This window comes from Melanaphis sacchari, unplaced genomic scaffold (genome assembly GCF_002803265.2).
Source record: "Melanaphis sacchari strain LSU unplaced genomic scaffold, SCAv2.0 Contig12_pilon_pilon, whole genome shotgun sequence".
Lineage (NCBI taxonomy): Eukaryota > Metazoa > Arthropoda > Insecta > Hemiptera > Aphididae > Melanaphis > Melanaphis sacchari.
Window position 1 is genome coordinate 2,506,201 of NW_020270527.1, and position 21,910 is coordinate 2,528,110.

Below are 21,910 nucleotides of genomic sequence, written 5' to 3' on the forward strand. Positions count from 1 at the left end.
ACTGAACAATACTTTTTTAAATTTTTATTTTCTAAAACTTATACTTCAAAAGTTAAAACAATTTTAATTTTATAAAAAATATCTTCTGGTGGTTACAATTTTAGACACCACGTCGTAATCTATAGCTGCAAATATTATATACAGCATAATATGCTGTATATAATATCTGCAATGTATATATATATATAATATAAATATTATAATAAGTATAAAAATTCAAAGTGCAGGATAGCTTAATTAAATTTGTATTTACAAAAATTATATTAATACTATAGTTACGTATAAGTAGTGTGTGTATTATATCATTTATATCCATTTATAGGGTACCTATGTATTGTATATTATACAAAAAACTAATTCAAATATCCGTAATATATTATAAAAACACCTATGTTCTAAATTTGCAAATTTGAGTTTTCGGTGTTCTTAAAAAACAAGTTATAATTTAATAATATCTTCTATATGTGCATCGCCTATATCTCCATCGTAGAATCAATGAAAAATAATAAATAAAATCTCCTATAGATAACACTCTATAATATAACACCTACTATATGATTCAAAAAACTTTCTACATACGCTAAAAACTTTGATCATTTATAAATTATTTATTATTTTTAAAATAAGATTTAATATAGCTTTAATTTATTAAAATCTGTGACTGTAGCCTGAGGGTCATATATTATTTTTTTTTAAACTTTTTTGGATGTCCTGAAAAATTGGATTGTAATACATGGGAGATTTTTTTGTGTTAACTACTATATAATATGATGGATAAATAATGCACGAGAGTAAAATGACCTCGAAATCACATGTTTATCTATGTGGCTACAAATTGATTGGACCAAATTGAACGAAATTATCTTCTGCGAATGAATGTCGTCGGGTGAATGCATAATAATATATGTGTAAAGCTTCTGCGGGATACGGCATATATTAACAATAACGGATAGGTAACAATATAATAAGATCGCGGCCGACGAAAGTGCCGGCGGCGGCAATGACAATAATCGCGTTCCTGCTCCCACCCACCTGACGCACACTCGGGTACGCAGTGTAAGATGTTTTGAAAACAAATTGCCCAGCTAGGTCACCCGCACGTCGCTTTGCGCTCACGTTCCTCTGCTTGGATCACGTTAATTTCTCCGTGGTCGCGTGTTCATAGTGCTTGTGCCTCGGTTTGACGACGGACCGCCGCTACCAACGTCCGAGAGACTTCTGCCAGACATGTACTGCTGAACTGATATAATACCACACACGCATAACATACTATTATTATCGATAACCAGTGAGCATGACGTTTAAATGATAATAATAATGATAAGATTAATATTTTTTATTATAAACAGGATCGTAATTCACTAAGCATGCTCACCCTCATTTTTCCTTCAATAATGATATTAATCAAATTTTGATTAATAGAATATTTAAGTATATTAAAGACCATATTTTAAAATTACTATTTAAATAGAGTCCTGTGGCGATACAAACTTTTATTTTTCGAACTAAAATCACCACTCCTTTTGAATTGTAAATCATTTATAGGATAATTTTTTTTTTTGAAAATGTTGACGTGCCTAATTCAAAAATTGAACGAAGTTTAAATACATTTAAATTAAAATCGTTTCTCAGCTATTAAAATATTTATGTTAAGTATAATATTTCTCAAGTATGATTTTACATTTTAGGTTATATTGGATCTAGTATTTATTAATATTTATTATAATCATTTTTACAAATCATAAAATTTATAGTTAACATTTAATGTAATAGATATAAATTACTAACATTTTAAATTACCATAGACTATAGATTTTATAAACTCATTATCATAGTCCTATAATTATTCTTATTACACAAAATAAAATATCTTAAAAACAACTTGTTCAAAATTTTTTTTTAATACATTAATATTTTTAGAAATATTATGCATGAAAAATATTAAATTTGAAAAATGATTTTTAAGAATATTTAAAAATGTAAAAAAATCAAATAATTAATAACTGCATTATTGAACGAAAAATGAAGTGATCATGCTTGGTAAATTGCCTAGTTATTATACATACATTATATAACGTGACAATTATTTATGTAGGTAACGGTAGACATTAAAGTACAACAGATAACAAGTTTAGTAGATAACGCGGTAGTCAAAAAAATATTTTTACTTGCCAATCATTTCTAAAAACAAAAAATAAAATTGCTATAAACATTTTGATGAAATATCTTAAACATAATATTATAATGAATACTTTTATTAACTAGGGTTAATATGATTTATGGTTTTTTTTTTTTGGAACTAGCGTAACAAATAAATCAATGATATTCACTGACCATAAAAATAGGCATAAGTAACTATGAATTATTATTCATATAATCATATAGATTACATAGTTTGCAATCAATAAAATATCATTTGAAGTTAAGATTATATTTAATTTTTAAGTCTTAGTAGTCATGAAGTTTCATCGCTGAATGGATTTTTCAATCATGTCATCAGTCCCCTTTTACCTCATACCACACGTATACTTGTAAAAAAATATATTTACAGATTGTATAAAAACAAAATTTGTTTATTTAATAAAAATAAAAATAAAGTCTAGTAGTAAAAATTTCCAATTTATAAAATTTAAGTTGAAAAAAAGGAAATGTTTAAAATTTTACACTCAACCTAGAATCGGTAAAAAGCTTTCCTTATTAATTATTATCAATAATATATATTTTACTATTTGTTTTATAGTTTATTAAAAATTTAAAGAAATTATTTTCTAATAAGAACTAAATAATATTATATTATAAATTAAATTTATTAATTAAAACGTTATTGTGTAATGAATTAACTTGACACAGCATAATATAATAATAAAGTAAAGTAATATATAATATACATAACCAAAAGTGTACCTCAAGTCCCGGTAGGTGCAGAAAATAATATATTATTTTACAACAAAAAAATTCTACCGATAACACATCATAGCTCTTTCTCGGTTTTTTTGCCATACAAAAACAGTTTCACTTTTTACTCGTACGGTTATTCGTTTATATATTACGTTAAATATTATGCAATGTTAAATCCTATATTCATTATAATAAATGAACAATACATAATACCATAAAATATAGAAAATACAGAAATATAGGTAAGTATAGTAGATATCTTCTCGTGATCCTATTTTGACCGGCCTTAATAGGTACTTATAATATTTTATTTTAAGATAATTAATTATTTACCACTTATCGATTAATATTATTCAAAGAGGTACGACTATATAGGTATTAATTCTAGTATTATATTGATATATGTTATTATATACGTATGAGTGGAATGTGCCGATGTATAATATATATTATTTTCATCGGTTTAAACGATTAGTTCTAATGCAATTTTTGGAACGATTTTTACACACGTATTGCACGTATAATATTTTAATAAACCGCATTATCTATCAAATTTTCCAGTTGCGTGAAGAGTCACTTTCGTCGCCATCATTAATGTTCAATGTGTGAATGCGATTTATAATAAATATCGGAGGACAGTCATTAACATTTAATATACAGTGATCTACACATAAGAATGAGTAGTACCTTGTTAGATACAATATTGTATTGTATCTTGGGACATAATTTTAACACAGATATTATAGGCATATACTACGATTTACGATATTTTATCATAATAATATACATTGTTTTTGTACAATGATACTTTTATAAATACTATATGATATATAGGTTAATTGATTTTTTAATTTTTCTAAATTATAATTAATAATATTTTAAAATAAATTTGTAGTTTATATGTTGGTATTTTAATTTAATTTAATAATATTATAAGCTTTATTAATTAATATTCTAAAATGAACATTGCTACGAATTGATATTTCCCTAGTTACCCTATGGATCAACATTCTATAAAACGATGAAACTTATTGTATAATTATTAATTTCCATCATTTGTCTTCAAATAATAAATAAATGTTTTTTTTCAATTGTTCTTTACCTAACTATCAACTACAATTCTTACTGAATTAAAAATAAAATGTTTTAAAATTTTAAAAATGCAAAAATGTGAAGCTGCTATTTGTATTTCGATAAAAGTCATAAGTTAAAAACTATTTTATGTATGTAGGTGAAAATATCTTAGTAAGAAATACAACTTGAAGTACAATCTTGGTTATCCAATTATTTCACAATGAAAACATACATTTATGTAAAAAGCTATGCCTCATTTTAAAATAAATTTTTAATATTTTCTCATTCAATTTTATTTATTTATAAGTATTATATAAATAAATGAAATGTGTCATTTAAAAATTTATACATCTATGAATTTAGATGTTTTGGTTTTGGTTTTTATTTACCTGCAAAATGTTTATAATTAAGTGCACTATTTAAAAAACAATCTATTTACTAGTGTCTATCTAAATCACTGGTCCTCAAACTGGAGGGCACGTCCCTCTTGGAGAGCTTATATACATTCCTGGGGAGGCGTAAGCAATTATTACTACGAAATACAATTTTTATTTTAAAACGTAAAGAAAAAAAATTAATTGACCGGTTCCTTTTATCCGTTATTGAGTATCAATAACGGATAAACGATAAATTATCATCAACAAAAAAATAGTCATTCCGAATATTGTATAGTTTATTTGTAAGATACATGCAAAAAGATGATCGATTTTTTTCATTTTATTGGAGGGAGCGTGAGATTTTTGAAAATCTACAAAAGGGGGCGTAGAATAGAAAAGGTTGGGAACCATTAATCTAAATAGTAAATACATAATATGTTGAGTATCCCCAAAAATGTTTTTAAAATTTATAATTAATTATATTATATATTTATATATCGTTATATTTTTGTCGAAATATTATTAAATGTTATGAAATATGCATACGTCTTATTCAAAATTCAAAATTGTACTCGCATCTCCGCTCACATGTACGCATAGTATATTATTATATTTAATCATTATTTATAATATTATGGGTGTCAATTGCATAGTCATGCAGCCGACGGTTGCGCAGCAAAGTTGTTCGGGCTGTAAATAACCTAGTGTCATAATATTATTATAATTGTTATTATATCTACAATGTGAAACAATTGGATTTTACGTTTTATTCAGTTCTATAAAGCTGATTAATAAAATAAATATATTACATGAAAATATTGTGCCCAAGGTCGGAAAAAATTAATAATGCTCCTATACATCGAACAACGCACATGAGTATGAGTATTACATTATAATATAATGTATGTTCCACAAACACTGATGAAAATTTCAATGCGATCCCGAGAAAATGTGCGAATGTGTGCGTGTGTGCTGTGTGTGCATAACAAGGTCTGTTGTAGGTAACTTATGTATGACTCTATTATTTTTGTTTTACCTACGTGTCTTTTTTTCACGTATCTTATATACGCATATAGTTATACGTTCTTAAATACATTTACTGTTGCATCGTATCCCTTAAATATAAACACATATTATATTTAATACTATAATACTAGATATGAAATATATAGTCCATATCATTATATTATATTATACTTGAAAGCGATCTTTTATGCGGTTTTGTTTATTATTATATTATACGCGTATACACCACACACTACACCGCATGCCAGTTTACATTATCTTCGTTTTTTGTCTGAAAAATATATTATTATTATCATTACATAGTTTAATAACTTGTTTATGTTGATTTTTTATATCGAACGCATTTCGTAAAACCTTGAAAAATTTTAAATTCGACAAATTAATTTGACGTTTGAAAAGAAAACTGATAATAATAATAATAATAATAATAAGGCTTTATTTATGTTCTATTTTTTTTCTTATATTACACGCGCAACGTCTTACTGTGAGCTCACTTACTTAGCGTACGTCAAATATAATAAGTATCTCTAAAATTAGCGAAGTGTTTAATCTGTGTAGACTAATAGGTCGAGTTGCACGCTGAAAACGCCCAATTTCAATATAATAGTATGTATGATTTTGTTGTTTTAATAATTCAATGTACTGTCCTCTATATATATTATAGATAGGTATCCGATGAATTTTATTTACTATGCAAACAATGAATTTTAGTGATTCCGTCTATAAATCATTTAACAATTATTTTTGTTGAACTTACTTAATCATTATGTTTAGGTACATTAAAATTAAAATTAAAATTATTTGTTTTTATTCCAACGAAATGGAATTTATACTATTAACTTTGATTATTATTTTGTTATTAGTATAGAAATATATACGGTTAATTTTTAATGTTAGTAAAAAGTGTCTATACTAATTAGATCAATAAATTATCGTGTTCTAACAACCAGCAGTCGAAATGTTCTATATTAAAATTAATAAATAACATTAGCGCTATTGGTAGTGTAATTTTGAAATTGTAAACATAAGCAGATAATATATTATATATAGCCTAATATAATAGGTCATATACTTATATTTTTCTTACGCAATTTTGAACACATCATATTATATTATATTCGTTTATTAAATTAATCCAAGAATTTCGTGTATTGTCAAAAAATATATACCTGAGCGAGTTGTGTACATACGTAAACTACTTATACTTTTATATTTTATAATTTTATTATGTACATTTCGAATTAAACGCAGTTCACGTATTTTCTATTTGAATGATAGACGGGTATTCAATGTAAAGACCTTACGTAAGAAAATTCCACAGAAATAATACATATATGTATATAGGTGTATAATGTATATATTATGTATAGTAGGTATAGGTATACTGTATAAGATGAGGATGTGTTTGAATGCATTGTTTTATTGTAAAATTCACTCTTACTTTCACGACACAATTAAACACAACACTTGGAGCTGTTGGTTAGGTGTTATTGAGCCAATGTGATGATTATTGAAATGTGATTTGAAAAATTAAAAATAAATAAATTATATTTCGCAATCTTCTAGGTATCTCAGGTATGCGCACTTGTTGTTCGTGTGTAGTACAAAGCTATAGTCACAGACTTAATTTAATTTAATTGATTTACTTTAGTAACGCTTTAGATATTTAGAATAAAATAATTTCTATCTACCTAATAAAACAGAACAGTTAGTTATTTTTATTGTAAGTATCTATTAATTAACATATAATATTTATTTGTAAGTTTGTATACCTGCAGTGATCTACCTATTCAGTATATTACTTAGTTCAATACTACTCGAAAATGTTATAAATATGTATATGAATAAAGGTACTTATACCTAACCTAACCTATACTTACATAAATAATACTCAAATCGTAAGAAAAATTATAAAAAATTATATCATATATATTGCGATATCAATTTGTTTTTAATACAATAATTATCAGTGATATCAAATTTCAAATCTCATAAATCCATAAATAAAGTATTATATAATACTTAAATGTTCTAAAAAAAATCATGTATTGTGAACAAAATCAAATTCTGTAGTAATTCATAATAATATGCGTTATATTATTATGTTTAGACTATTCAAAGTAATCACAGACATTTTACTTGTATATTATACAAATAAATAATAAGAAACAATCTAAATTTAGTTTGCTATAGATAATTTGTCGTTTTGAATAATTTTACAACTGCATTTATAAAATACTGTAACATGTAACATATACTTTGCTTTAGATTATTGTTGTAAAACGTATAGTATCTGTAGACACTAGGACTAGGCAGTGTATAATACGTACAATATTTACACATTTTAATATTATATACCTACATGGTTAGGTACATAATAATACATCTATTGAATTTACATTAGTATCTATTTAGTTGACATTAAGTTTGATAGATTAAGTAAAATAAAAAATACCATTAACGTCAACTTTATTATATTGTTAGTATTGTTACTGTTGTTTTCTTAGCCAAATTTATTTTTGTTTACGTTTGGATAAACTGAAATGACTAATGGGTATTTGACTCCTTTCACTATTACGTTCGAGCTTCACATACAATGTAATTTATTTTATAATAAATAAATACATTTATTATCCGAATTTAAAATAAATAAAAAAAAAGATGATGCAATTTAAAACACATAGACAAAAAATCACGTTTAACAACGTACTTTAAATTTAGGCAAGAAAGAAAAAGTAATATCGTATAATAGTTGCATAAGCTACTGTATTTATACAAACTACTGTTTATGGAAAATAGAATGTAATTGATTGAGTTGGAATTCGAATAGATGTATGTGGGTGTAAATAGCAAGAAATTATATTTTATAGTAGGTAACATTAATTATTGTTAACATTTATAATACTAAAGTTGATTTTATAAAAATATATAATAAAATAATTTTACTTAATTTATATCTTACATAATTTGGAGATAGCATAAGGGTTAATTTATCAACATTGAGTATAAATTGTAGAAAATCTTAACTTAATTTTACCTATAGAATTTATTTATATATTAATTTAATTTTAATATTTGATATGTATCTGGTATATATACTATAACTATAATATTTTTTTTCTTTTTGGTCATTGGCTCTTTATTTTTCCAGTCTAATTTTGATAATGCTAGAATACATGTATATCTTCTTATTATAACTATAAATAGGTATATACTTAAACTTAATATAGGTAGGTATTTATTAAATTTTTGATTTATCAAATTGTGCTATATTAATTTTATTGTCGAAATATTTTAAGGACTCTTGAAAAAATACTTTGACCCTAACGTATATCTGGCAAAGGCTTAATCTTATTTTTATTTTTACACTTATGAAGACATTTATTAACTACCTTAACCCATTATTTATTCTTTCTATCTTTTAACTTTGGCGTATAGATTATTTCATAATTCCTCTGTAGAAGGGTAGTATTAAATCGGTGGTTAACAATTATCGTCCTATATATCCAAGTTAAGTAAATTACCAAAATTTATAGAAAATTTAATGGAGCCAAAGTTTTATGATTTATTTAAATGAAGCACACTTTGGTAGAAGAGTCATATATATTTTCAGTAATTTTAATCAACAGAAATTAATCTAATCATTTATTACTTTTATGCAAGATCCATAATATAACTTGACTCAGTAATTTAGAATCCTAAATAAAATTATTTAATTAAAATATTTGAAAAAAATCTAATTTTTTTATTGGTGGTTACTATTATAGCTCGAATAAATTATAACACATATTTTACTCTATTAAAAAGACAATTTTAAATTAATATAATTTATAAATATTCAAAGTAATTCATCTTTTATCAAAATAGTATTATTAATAAAATTATAATCTATAATTTTGGAACCTGTTACTGTATAAACAAACTAAATAACATAAATACCTTTAAATTAATAATTATGCGCTCCAAATTCAGTACTATTTACCCATGAGCGTAGCCAAGCTAAGTAATAAAAAGAGAATAAAAAAGCCTTTTTACGGCCTGCCAACCTGGACATAATAAGAATAAGAGTTATTATGTTATCCACAAGCGATCAGGCATTGGATATAAATTTTATACGTTTTTAAAATTATAAACAAATTTTATATTATCTAAATAAAATATATAAAATTTAATAATGAATATTATCTATCACAATTCACAAACTTAACTTCTAAAAATGTAGTAACAAATTAAAAAACTGTTAATCGTTATAGTTTTATATTATACCTACTTTGTTTCATTAGTCATAAATTATAATATTAACGATTTTTATTTATTAGTTATTGCTTATTTCGTACATTGACACGAACGCTTTGCTCAAACCCACGTCAAGGGTACTCCCTAAACAAGACAACAATGATTGGAAACATTTAATTTTAATCGTTTATATAAAATGTAATTAATTTATACACATTATTATGAATAATTTATTTTATATTTATATAATAATGGATAGTATATTGTTATCCTTATAACTTTGAAATTTACCTATAACATTGACCTAACCATTTATAGAAAATTAGTATTAATGATTTTGCTCACTATCTGTTTATATCTTAATGATTCAAGACAAGGAATCGATAAAAGTATCTTATATACCTATCTATAATCGATATTTAAATATTATGCATTCAGGTGAAGAAAAATTACATTGAATGTTCAAAATAATATTATGAACATATTATACATGATTTTGATAATCTTTGTGTTTTTTATTTAAATGCACAATGGACACACTCGTGGTCATTATACTTAAATTATATAACTTTATTAAATAATATATAATAGTGAAAAAGCTATATGTTGTGTTTATAATACAAATATCATATGTATATTGTAACAATGTGTAATATGGAATAAACTTATATGGCTAATACAGACAGATAGATAGGTATTCAAGTAATAATTTAATATCATAAAAGATTAAATTTTATAATAAAATGGTGTTTGAAAATTGTAAAATAATTAAGGATTAATAAGGAAATATATTTGGTAAACAATATAATATAAACCAAATTTAATAACTATATTATAATAATAAAAAAGTGTATATTTTAAATGTGAAAAATATATGATATATGTAGAGTGTGGTCGATTACGCAGTATAGTAGTATAGATTAATAATCAAAGAAATAAACAATAAGAAAATTCAGTAAGTAAGAAGGAATTGATTTGTTATTGTCGTGAACGTTTTTAATATTTTTAAATTTCTCGATACACTTATTTTAATTATTGCTGAATCGATTAACGCTTTATTAAAATTTTCAGTGACGGACGATGCGAAAAAAACACAATCAAACGTCTGCTATAATAACAAAAAACCCGACCTCAACCAGCAGTCGTCGACTATCGCCAAGTCAGATGGCGATCCGGTGCAAACGGCACTTGGTGACTTCGGTTGGTGGCAGTTTTGGATAACGTTCGCCCTGTCCCTATTGAAGTTTCCAATTGCCTGGCACCAGTTGGCAATTATATTTTTAGCGGCCAAATCGCCGTTTCGGTGCGATATCGGTGACAAGTCAACAACACTGTTCAACGTGACTGATAGATGCAATTCCCTCGACCCGGTTACACACGATATGACACCGTGCTATCAGTTCGTCTACGACAGGTCCGTGTTTCAAGAGACCATAATAACCGAGGTAATATATTTTTTAAATATTAAAAATACCGATTGCAGCAATTTCTGGTTCGCGAACCAGCTACAGCTCTCGAGCCCATATAAACCACGTGAGAGTGACTATATAAAGTAACAAAAAAAATTGAGGAATGGGGTGCAATAAACAATAAATGTGCTGCTGTGGGTTGATATTTTTAGTTTTAAAATATTTTACATGTTATATTCCCGTTGCTGCAATCGTCTTGGGTCAATTATTTTTATTTTTACAAAAATATTAAACTACCATTTTGATTTTCGTTATTGTTCCATAGTGGGATTTGGTGTGCGGCCGATTCCAACTGTCCAATATCGCACAATCGGTGTTCATGTTGGGCGTACTTATTGGCAACGTGTTGTTCGGTATGTTCTCTGACAAGTATGTATATTGTGAAACATTATAATATTACATTTTTTTCTTGTATTTTAAATATTAAAACAATATTATTCTTTGTATGAACCGCAACTAATTTCATTCGCAGTTTTTTTGTATAGAGTTTGCGACTACTCTATTTTTTTCTATAGGTACTCGTCTTGTCTATTTTTATATATATACATATATTAATCATGTAATTGTTTTATTTTAGAGTTACAGTCAATAGGTCGTATGAATTTGGCCATTTTCAAAATAATATGTATATTATATGAAAATTTTATTTTGTCGTATTTTTTTTAAAATTAATATGTAAAAATATGTGTGAAAATATAAGTTATAAACAATAATATGTGTGAAAAGTATTATAAATTAATGAGCTATCGCTGATATGTATTCATCAATTAATGTTCTATTATTAGATGTTTTACACTTTTACATATTGTATTTATCCTCATAGTGGTGCCATTATATGTGTATTTCTTCCGTTTTCTAGGGATTTCTATTCCGATAAAATATTGGACCATTTTCAGATGATTTAGTCTGACTGTTTAAATTTGTATACGCTGTTATTCAGCTTATTATCACAAAACGTATAGTTATGATTATTGTCCGTTTGTATCTCTATATATTACGTTCTTAAGCCAATATTCATGTTTTGCGACGAAAACATACTTCGACCTATTTATTAAACGACCAATTTACCAAACGACCTATTTCAGACGACCAATTGATGTAAACTCCTCATTTTATGATTAGAACGAATAATTTTAATCATACACTTTGCATTTCTTACGATTTGTGAAGTTATAAAATAGTTAAAATCGAAAGTACTTAGTACTTACGTCCTATATTCTACATGAAATATTCAGCTATATACAGTATAAAATATGTTCAACATGAATTTAAACAAAATTACTTTACACACAAAAATAAAAAACAAATTTTCAACTGTATGACTTTCGGATGCTTGTACATTTTGTTTAAGACATTTACTAAACTGTTATGAATACTAAAATGTACTAATAAGATAAATGTGTATATTAGATTTTAAGTGTAATATCGATTACATTCCGACTATAATTTATTAATATGCCTAATTTGCATAATAATTTAGCAAAAAATTCGGTCTTAAAATATTAGAAGTAACGCTGAAAATGATAAATACAGACGAAATTCTAATGCAAAAACTAAGAAGAATGTTCAATGAACCTAATGGCTAATATAGTAGGTGTTCTAATATTTCGGAGGCGCTGGGTTAGGGCATGTATGAAAAGCTGAGAACAGGCTTTATTACAAAGCCACAATGTGGAAGTCAGATGAAACATGATAAAGACGATGTCCAAGACAATGAGAAAATGAATAAATCAAGGATGGAGAAAAGGACAATGATAGATATAGTGACGTGTTGTGAAATATAGTGGAAGAGGCAATAGGTCTAAATTAGCTCAAATAAACTAAAAAAAAATTATTATTTATTTATTGTAATAATGCTTATTTAGTATCTATATAAAAAAATTATTACTACTACCATTTTTTAAATTCTTTTGTAATAAAAAAGTATTTAATGTTTTTAGATATGGTAGAAAAATACCAATGATGTTCGCTATTGTTTTATTACTTGTTGGCGGTGTCGGCACATCGTTAGCTCCTTGGTATGAGCTATTTCTGCCACTTAGATTTGCGACCGCATTAGCCATTGGAGGTCTAATGATTAGTAGCTTCGTTTTAAGTGAGTAACAAGCTTATAATTTACTCATAAGAACTAAAATATTACATGGTAATAAAATTGGCTCACTTAAAATTCCGTTGCAATACCAATGAACAGCAATTCAATTTTCCTGTATTATCTATTAATAACATGTATTATATTTTGAAAAATATTAAGTATAATAAGTAATAATCATGTTTAAATAATTTAAATACAAAATATTTTATGTATTTGTCTTTTGAACCATTAAAATTTAATGCAACCAACCTTGTAATAATAAAACAAAAAACATTTGTTTGGGTAATTGACCATGAATCAAAATATTGAAAAATTACAAATAATTGTATGGATGGCGGTAAACCACATAATAAAATAATTTGTTTTTAGGTTCCGGAAAACTATTATCTGCTGACCTATAGTGCTTAGAATATATTATTTTTACTTTTTAGTAACTACATATTAATGAAGTGTAAATACTGTAAACATAATATTATTATGTTACATTTAATCACAAAATAATGTTTCAATAAATTATTTGAAGGTTTTAATTTAGAATAATGAATTATTAAATAACAATAATAGGTTTAACAGCATTTAATTATTTTATTTAATAACATAACTATAGTAAAATATGTAGGTAATTATTAGAACTTGTAAATTGATATTAATTGATTATAGATCTGTCCAATAGTAAAAGTTTTTATACATGCCTATTAGGAACAATATGATTTTTGTTTTATCCACAGCTGTATACATATTTATAAAGCAGATTTACAGGCTAACTTAACTTAATCTAACCTAACCTAGCCTATTTTGTCATTATATTGTTTTGTCAATCAACTGTCTAAGTTAACCTTCGTACGCTAGGTTAGGTTACAATAAATTAATTGTTAGGATATTGGTGGGCTACGTGTTATTTATATTTAATTAATTTGAATTTTGAAATGAGTAGAAAAAAATGTTGCCACTTATTATACTCTAATTGTTTTTAATAAACATTGTTGAAATTATTAACAAATCTTTTTCTTTTTTTTTTTTTTAATGAATTGCAGCCATGGAAGTAGTAGGCGGAAAATGGCGAACTGTGGTTAGCACTTTACATCACATCCCATTTAATTTGGGTCACATGAGCATGGCTCTCATTTCGTATTTCATTAGAAATTGGAGACAGTTTCAATTGGCTATTACACTTCCCTCGTTGTTTTTTTTCACGTACTGGTGGTGAGTATATCCATACTAAGTCCCGATCGAGCGATATTTGTAGGAAGTTCCTATCTACAATACAAGATTTATTGCGTAGGATAATACCGGAAAGTCCGCGGTGGCTGTTAGCAGTGGGCAAGGAAAAACAGGCGCGGAAAATATTGACCACGGGCGCTTCGCGGAACAACCGAAAGCTGGACAACGAATTTGAAAAATCACTAATAAATAGCCAGTTGGGAAAGGGTAGTGACGAAAATAAGGGCAATCTGTTCGACCTATTTCGGACGCCCAATCTGCGAAAGAAGACGCTGGCCGTGTTCTTCAATTGGACGGTGTGTGGTTTGTGCTTCTACGGTCTAGCGCAGTATATGGGCGAAATCGGCGGCAACATATTCATCAACGTCGCGTCGTCCGGGCTCATAGAGTTGCCGGGGGCGTTCCTGTGCATATACCTAATGGAGAAGTTCGGTCGGAGGAACACCTTGCTGTCCGCCAACCTGGTGACGGCTCTGGCCTGCATATTGATCACATTCTTGCCTCAAAGTGAGCGATTTAATGACTATATTATTTAATATATATATATGAATTAAATATATTGACTTAGTGGTGTAATTAAGATTAACAAGGTCCACGACAAAAAAAAACCAGTAGGCTCTAATTGTTTATGCATTTTCATGATGTACCCTCAAAAAGTAACATATATTTTTTTCCCTATGAAAAAAAAAATAATTAAAAACAAAACATCAAAATAAATTAAATATTAATTATAATTTATAAATGTCATACATTATAATAAAATATAGTGTCATTCAAGATTAGAATGTGTTTTCAACAAGTATGGATTTATTTAAAAATTATACACATAAACATTTTATTAAACGTGAATTTAAAGGTAAACATTTATCTGTGATTCCTAGTCGGTTTTTATAATATTTTAATTTTTAAGTAAGTCATGAACTCACGAATGTATAAAACATTAATATTTGAAAATGCATATCATTCACTTAAAAATTAAAATACCATAAAAAACTCAACGACAGAACACAAACAATGTTTTTAGCTTAAAGTTTAATAATAAGTCATTTCACCTTAATATTTAAAACAATAATATACAAAATTGGTTCTATTGAACAAAAAATTGCCATAGTTTACGTTTATAAGACAAAGACAACACATGCAAGTCTAGCGGTGTGTTTTAATTTTTAAAACAAAAATAAAAAACCTTTTAAAAGAATAAAACATTTATTTTGTATTATTTAAAAAAACTGTCTTTTTTTAATGACGCTGTCATTATCTAAGTAAAAAATATTTTTTAAATTGTTATTTAACTAATGTTTTTACAAAAAACATTAATCATTTCCCCAAAATTCACCTTCCGAGTTACTTATCATTCATTTAAAAGTAATACTAATCTACTAACTACTCACGTTCGTTAATTTCAATTTTTTATTTATTGGTACTGTGTACCTACTATTATACGATACCCGTAATACTGAAACCATAAATTAAATTTATTATAACTACATTAAATTACAAAAAGAAAATAATCATAATATTAAAATGAAATAATTATTTTTCAATAATATTATTAAAACTATTTTTATTATATTTTTAATGTGATGGGCCTCTACTTTTTGTATGTTAGTACAGCAGTACAGGCCTCATGACGTTTTGCTCGTCGCGCCATCCTATAGCAGTACGAGTATACACCACTGTTTATATTGAGCGTAGTATAAGTACTTACCTACCTAAAATTGCATCACATTGATTGGTCTTGGACTATAAAATAATATATATATGACATACGTATACATTACATTATAAATATATAATATTACAAGTAATTTATATTAAAAAAAAAGTGTTTTCAGGTAATACAGAGTTAAAAATAACGGTGCATGATGTTAAATATGTTTAGAACAAAAAAGTATTTTACCTACGATTGTGATATAATATATTATATTGAATATAACATAATATGTAATTATAAAAAATATTCGGTTTGACGTGGCGTATTGACTGCTATACCAGTCGCGGAATGCGACTGGAAGTAAGTAATAATTACAGCTACTAGCTCCCGGATGGGTCACCACCCGGGTTCATAGTGGTTAAAAACCTTGCTACACATACATGTGTTTGCTATCAACCGTAACAACTGTAATAATCGTAAGAACAACCTACCGTACCAACCTTACTCCTATCCACAGTTCATAACCCCTGCAACAATTAATGACCCTAGTCGGCTGTGGCTTAAGTTCAATAAAAAAAAAAATAAAAATATTCAAGTATGTTATTTTTGAGAGCGTAAACTTTTCTGGTATTAAATCAAATAACTATTTAAATTTAATTTAAAATAAACAATTTTTGTGTTAAAATATATAAATAATGTACTGTAGATGGATAATACGCTACGAAGATATATCAATATAATATTATGTATTTAATTTATATATTATGATTTATGATTACGTGTAGAAATAATTATACAGTTATAATAATTAGACGAACATCTAACGAATTTGACCACAAGGTAAATTCAACAATAATATTACATTATTAAGCGAAACAATCTGAGCTACTCTAAAGCACAGTGGATATTACACGCAACTACATAATAATATTATTATGTATACTTATTATTCGTATAAATTATACCTATGAAAGTATTTTCCGTTATAAACGTGGCTCGAATATCTCAAACACTTCTTTTCAGTGTAGGTACACTATATATTAATAAATATTATTTATTTATGTGGAATTCAAAGTACTAATATACCTACATAACTACGTAAAAGAGAAACTGAGTACAGTCTGTCATTCTTTATTAATTGTAATAGTAGTATAAATATACGAGAATATAACTTGTCTTCGTTCACATTACCTTTAATCGGTTGAATTAAGCCGTGTTAGTGGTCAAAAGTATTAATTTTATTCGTCGGCACACCATTTAAACTAAGGAGATAATTTTTTTTTTATTATCATTACAATGTTTTACTTAAATTTAAGTTTACTGGAAAAAAATTACCCATTAAGTTGATACTAATCATGCTCTAATATATTTTATTATATTTTTGCAAAAAAAATCAAAGTTTTTTTATTCCCTTATAGTTTAAAGCTTAATTCGGCAAAAGGTCAAGTTTGATAATTAGGGGTCAGCAAATGCAATTAGAGATACCCAAATCGAATTTAATATCTATATATTGATATAATAGTGATATCGTAATAAAATTTAAGACAGCTTAATAAAATGAGAAAGAAAATATGTACCTATTATAATTTACTTATTGACAGAAATTATAATATACTTCAGTCAGTTTTCCTTTAAAAGATTTATATTATGTTATATTCGTATAGTTAAAAATAAATTGCTCTTTGATAATAAAAAACAATTAAAATAAAGGTATTTAAAATGTGTATGTAATGACTACAATTTTAACTCATACAATTGAAGCTCATTGACTTTAATCTGTGAGTTTAAAATCTAAAAAGTTTTGCAACTTGTTACCTGGCCTTCCTGAAGTTAACTAAATAAACGTTCAGATGGTTTTAACATTTCCAGAATAAGTAAATATTTTATTGCTAACTTGTATAGGACATAGATTAGGATTTATTACCTACCATAGTGTTTTCTCATTCAATTAACGCGTCTTCATACAATTCTACAATATTTCAATGCAAGAATTTATTAAATTATTAAATTTAAATCAACTGAAGACTATTATTCTGATGCCTTATTCAATTTATAAAGACTCCATAATTATATTGTTTTTGATTATCCATACTATTATCTGTTTCGTCTAGTAATATCGGATTAACACTATCTATATCCATTATCAATATTCATTTTTCTTTGAATTGGCAAATAGATTTTTTTGCATATCATTAAAACGTGGACCTAATCTTATTGTGCAAATTGGCAATGTAGATAATGATTTTGCCACATCTATAATCCAATAATTCTCCAATCAGTTTACCTTTAAACTTTGAATATATAGTTATTAATATTAGGTCATTGCTTTGCTAATTCATTTTTGTACATAACATAAAATATTAACGAAATTACTTTGGGTAAATATCTACATTTAATTTCGGCATACATCAAATGTTTGAAAAATATAATTGATCACGTGTACGGAACCTTAGCGTAAAATAAATAATTATAATAATTTTCTATAGGTTAGGTAATGCATATTATATTATAGATATAATTATTTGCATTATCGTTTTTTATCTGTTTATACGATATACATTGAGACAGATAATATACACGTAGATAAGATCGATAATTCAAATTATAAATATTTATTTAATTTGGGCATTCTTGACGTCAATGCTATAGACTTACTATAATATAATTTATGTTGGTGCCCCGTTGATAAATAATAAATAACTATCACACGTGTGTTGCAGATTCTGAAGTGGAACATTTCAAGTTCATATTGGCGTCGTTGGGCATAGTTGGATCATCGATAGCTTTTCCAACCATATATCTGTTTAGTGGCGAACTGTTTCCGACCGTGGTGCGCAACGTCGGTGTTGGGTCGGCGTCCATGTGTGCTAGGATTGGTTCCATAATAGCTCCATTCGTCTCGTCTCTGGTATTTGTTCTTTACTGTATCCCACCAGGGCATGACTAATACGTTCAAAAAACCAAAAACAATTTTTCTCAAACAAAATTATGTGGACGACATTATTTTAAAATACCAAAAATGTTGCCTAAAAACAATGACGAAAAAAGTTTTTTGAATATAAATTCAAATTAATACATTATGAAATTCAATAGATACTAATATTTAATTTTTCTTTCAAAATTTGTGTTTGGATTTGTAAGCTTCATTCGAATATGCACCTATAAGATATTATTTCAAGACATTCAAGTACCTATTGTTTTAAAATGTTATTTTTATCTTCACATTTTTGTAAGCCATTAAAATAAAAACAAATACGTAAAAGTATGACGTTCTAAAAAAATAAATAATTATAGCTTAAAACATGGGTACACTTTAAAGTAAACAAGCGATTAAATTGTTAAATATTTTAAATAATAAATATACTGTAAAATAGTTTGCAATCACTCCTGTCGTACGAAATAATGTACTAAACATTTCTGTATCTTCGTTACTAGATTATATTTGTTGAAAAATTAAAATCTACATAATCTGCACGAACAAGTTGTCGAGCTTTGGTGGATCATCAAATTTTTTTAACGCATCTATTATTACTGCAATATTGATTTATGTAATGGAATTAATGATTTAAGAATTTTACGCGAAACTCGCGATGTTCTGTCGTTTCAGGGAGTGTTCAATGTGTACTTACCGCCGATGGTTTTCGGCACGGTGCCACTTATTGGCGCTCTACTGTGTCTGTTGTTGCCGGAAACGAAAGGCGCACAATTGCCGGTGACTATTGAAGACGGAGAACGTTTTGGACTTAAAGTAACGTATGTATTATTTATGAAGATATATTTTTTATCATAGTTGTTATAATATGACGTACAAAGTACAGAATGTGAATAAGTGATAATAATTTTAGGTGAACTGCGGCACTATATATTTTGAAAAAATTAAAATATGTAGGTAAAAATTAGGTTCATGCAATAACTCTTATGCTGGTATACTATTCATACTTTTTAGTTTTTACCTTAATATTTATTATTCCTAAAACATTCACTATATTAAATTTCAACTTAAATGAGCTTAATATTTAAAATATCTGTGTATCTATGATTAGTAATTACTAATTATATATATTTTTAATCTATCAAAAATATTTTTTGTTGTATTATTAATTATTATTATAGACTATTGTCTATACCTTTCTAATTATATCTTTATCAGTTATAAGACACTTTATTATCACCAAGTACGTACATTCTTTTTACACTAGCATCCCTCTTCTATTTTTTTTTCAAAATCAAGCACTGGTGGTACTGTATATGGTACTCGTCCACGATTCTGCATTACACAATTATTATTGTTATATCAAAATGACAAAATGAGAATATACTTATATTATATTCTATAAAGTTATAAATACAGAGTGATCTACAATAGACACTTATTATTTCAAAAAACACCAATGTTTTCGAAAAAATTTCTTGTATATAATTTAAGTCATTACTGATTATATTAAAAATAATTTTTTCATTAAATTTTTTGAGTTTTTACTTTTTTTAAATATTCTAAAAAAATAGTCAACTTTGAATAAAAGAATTAAAAATATATGAAGTCATTAAAAAAAATAAAAAATAGTAAAAAAATCTATATATTTTTTTATAATATATTATTTTTTATCGACTTAAAATTATATTAAAAAAATATTTATAAAAAATAAATGTTAATAATTTTTTAAATAATGAGTATCTTACGTTAAACTGATCTCTCAGTATAATGAATTATCTATCAATGTGTTAAAAACGACTTTTCTATTACAGAAAATCGTCATCCAAGACTATGGAAAACGGAATACACAATCCAGAATTCGTAACCGACGATCAACAATTGTAAACATCAAACAATTTGAGAATATTGTTTTTTATTATATTATTATATTATATCATATGAAGATCTACGCTGTTAGCTATACATAACCATTCATTACAGATTAAAATTATACCACATGCAAAGAAAATAATGTAAATATTGAATATTGTATATCTACCTAACGGTAAAAAAGGGTATAAAAGTATTTTAACGACAAAATTCTTTGTGACTTTTCACATTTCTTATGAATAAAATATAAATTGTAAAATAAATATATTTTTTTAAATTAATATCGATGTATGCTATCTTTGCCATTATTATATAACAATGTTATTATTTATACTTGACAAATATTTAATAAATTAATTTTAAGAGAATTATACATTTATACCATAATTTAATTCCAACTAAATTATAGAAACTGCCCATTAGAAGATGAAATAATATGATGAAAATAAGAGAAGGTAAGTACATCTATAAAAATGATACAATGTACTCAACAAAAAAATGCATTTTTCTGAATATTTGCTATTTTTTATATTTAATACAATAGTATAGTTTATCGACATGATGGGGTACCTACACGGCTACGCGGTCTTGAATTCAAAAAGCCTTCCGTCATCTAGACGTCGAAGGAATTAATATATCATAATATAATTTTATGTTAGGATGATTAATCTAAATAATAGATATGCCCTTGTAAGTACAACTATAAAAATTAACAAACAAAGTAACAGACTATAACAATTTATAAGTGCCAAAAATGATAAAAGTGTTGATTAATAGTAGTAGATTGAAGATTAAAGGTACCTCATATGTTTATAACTAAAATACGTTAAAGTGTATTGAACCTAGGTAATTTCTTATAAAATTGGAAAATCGGGACAAGATTTAGATTTGAAATTATATTTATATTTATCAAGTACCTATCTTAAAGCTGAGAGGTATGTTTAAATGTGCTAATGGCTAATTTCGTAAACTACGACATGGCTAATTTGAATAAAAGTTTTATTGACATATTTTCTAAGATTTGAAAGATGTTTTTAACTTTGCTTTTAATCTCTTAAG

At 26.1% G+C, this 21,910-nt stretch overlaps 1 protein-coding gene across 2 annotated transcripts; it reads left to right on the forward strand.

The window, feature by feature from the left end:
- The first annotated feature begins 1,064 nt into the window (after positions 1-1,064).
- LOC112591199 (organic cation transporter protein-like) lies at positions 1,065-21,121 on the forward strand. Of its 2 annotated transcripts, none has more exons than XM_025334940.1 (9): positions 1,065-1,288; positions 10,683-11,056; positions 11,346-11,449; positions 13,021-13,175; positions 14,207-14,375; positions 14,455-14,900; positions 18,768-18,955; positions 19,655-19,800; positions 20,794-21,120. In XM_025334940.1, coding segments are annotated over exons 1-9 (1,656 nt in total). In that variant the 5' UTR covers positions 1,065-1,287; the 3' UTR covers positions 20,867-21,120. The 2 variants fall into 2 exon arrangements, with proteins under 2 accessions (XP_025190725.1, XP_025190727.1); XM_025334942.1 differs by lacking the exon at positions 1,065-1,288 and adding an exon at positions 5,861-5,981 and having other exon boundaries at positions 20,794-21,121.
- Positions 21,122-21,910: the final 789 nt, after the last annotated feature.

Excerpts from the sequence above, each read along its gene's own strand:
- LOC112591199 (XM_025334940.1), top strand. Across the intron at positions 11,057-11,345 it reads AAGAGACCATAATAACCGAG|TGGGATTTGGTGTGCGGCCG; the intron begins GTAATATATTTT and ends ATTGTTCCATAG. Across the intron at positions 14,376-14,454 it reads TTTTTTTTCACGTACTGGTG|GATAATACCGGAAAGTCCGC; the intron begins GTGAGTATATCC and ends TTTATTGCGTAG.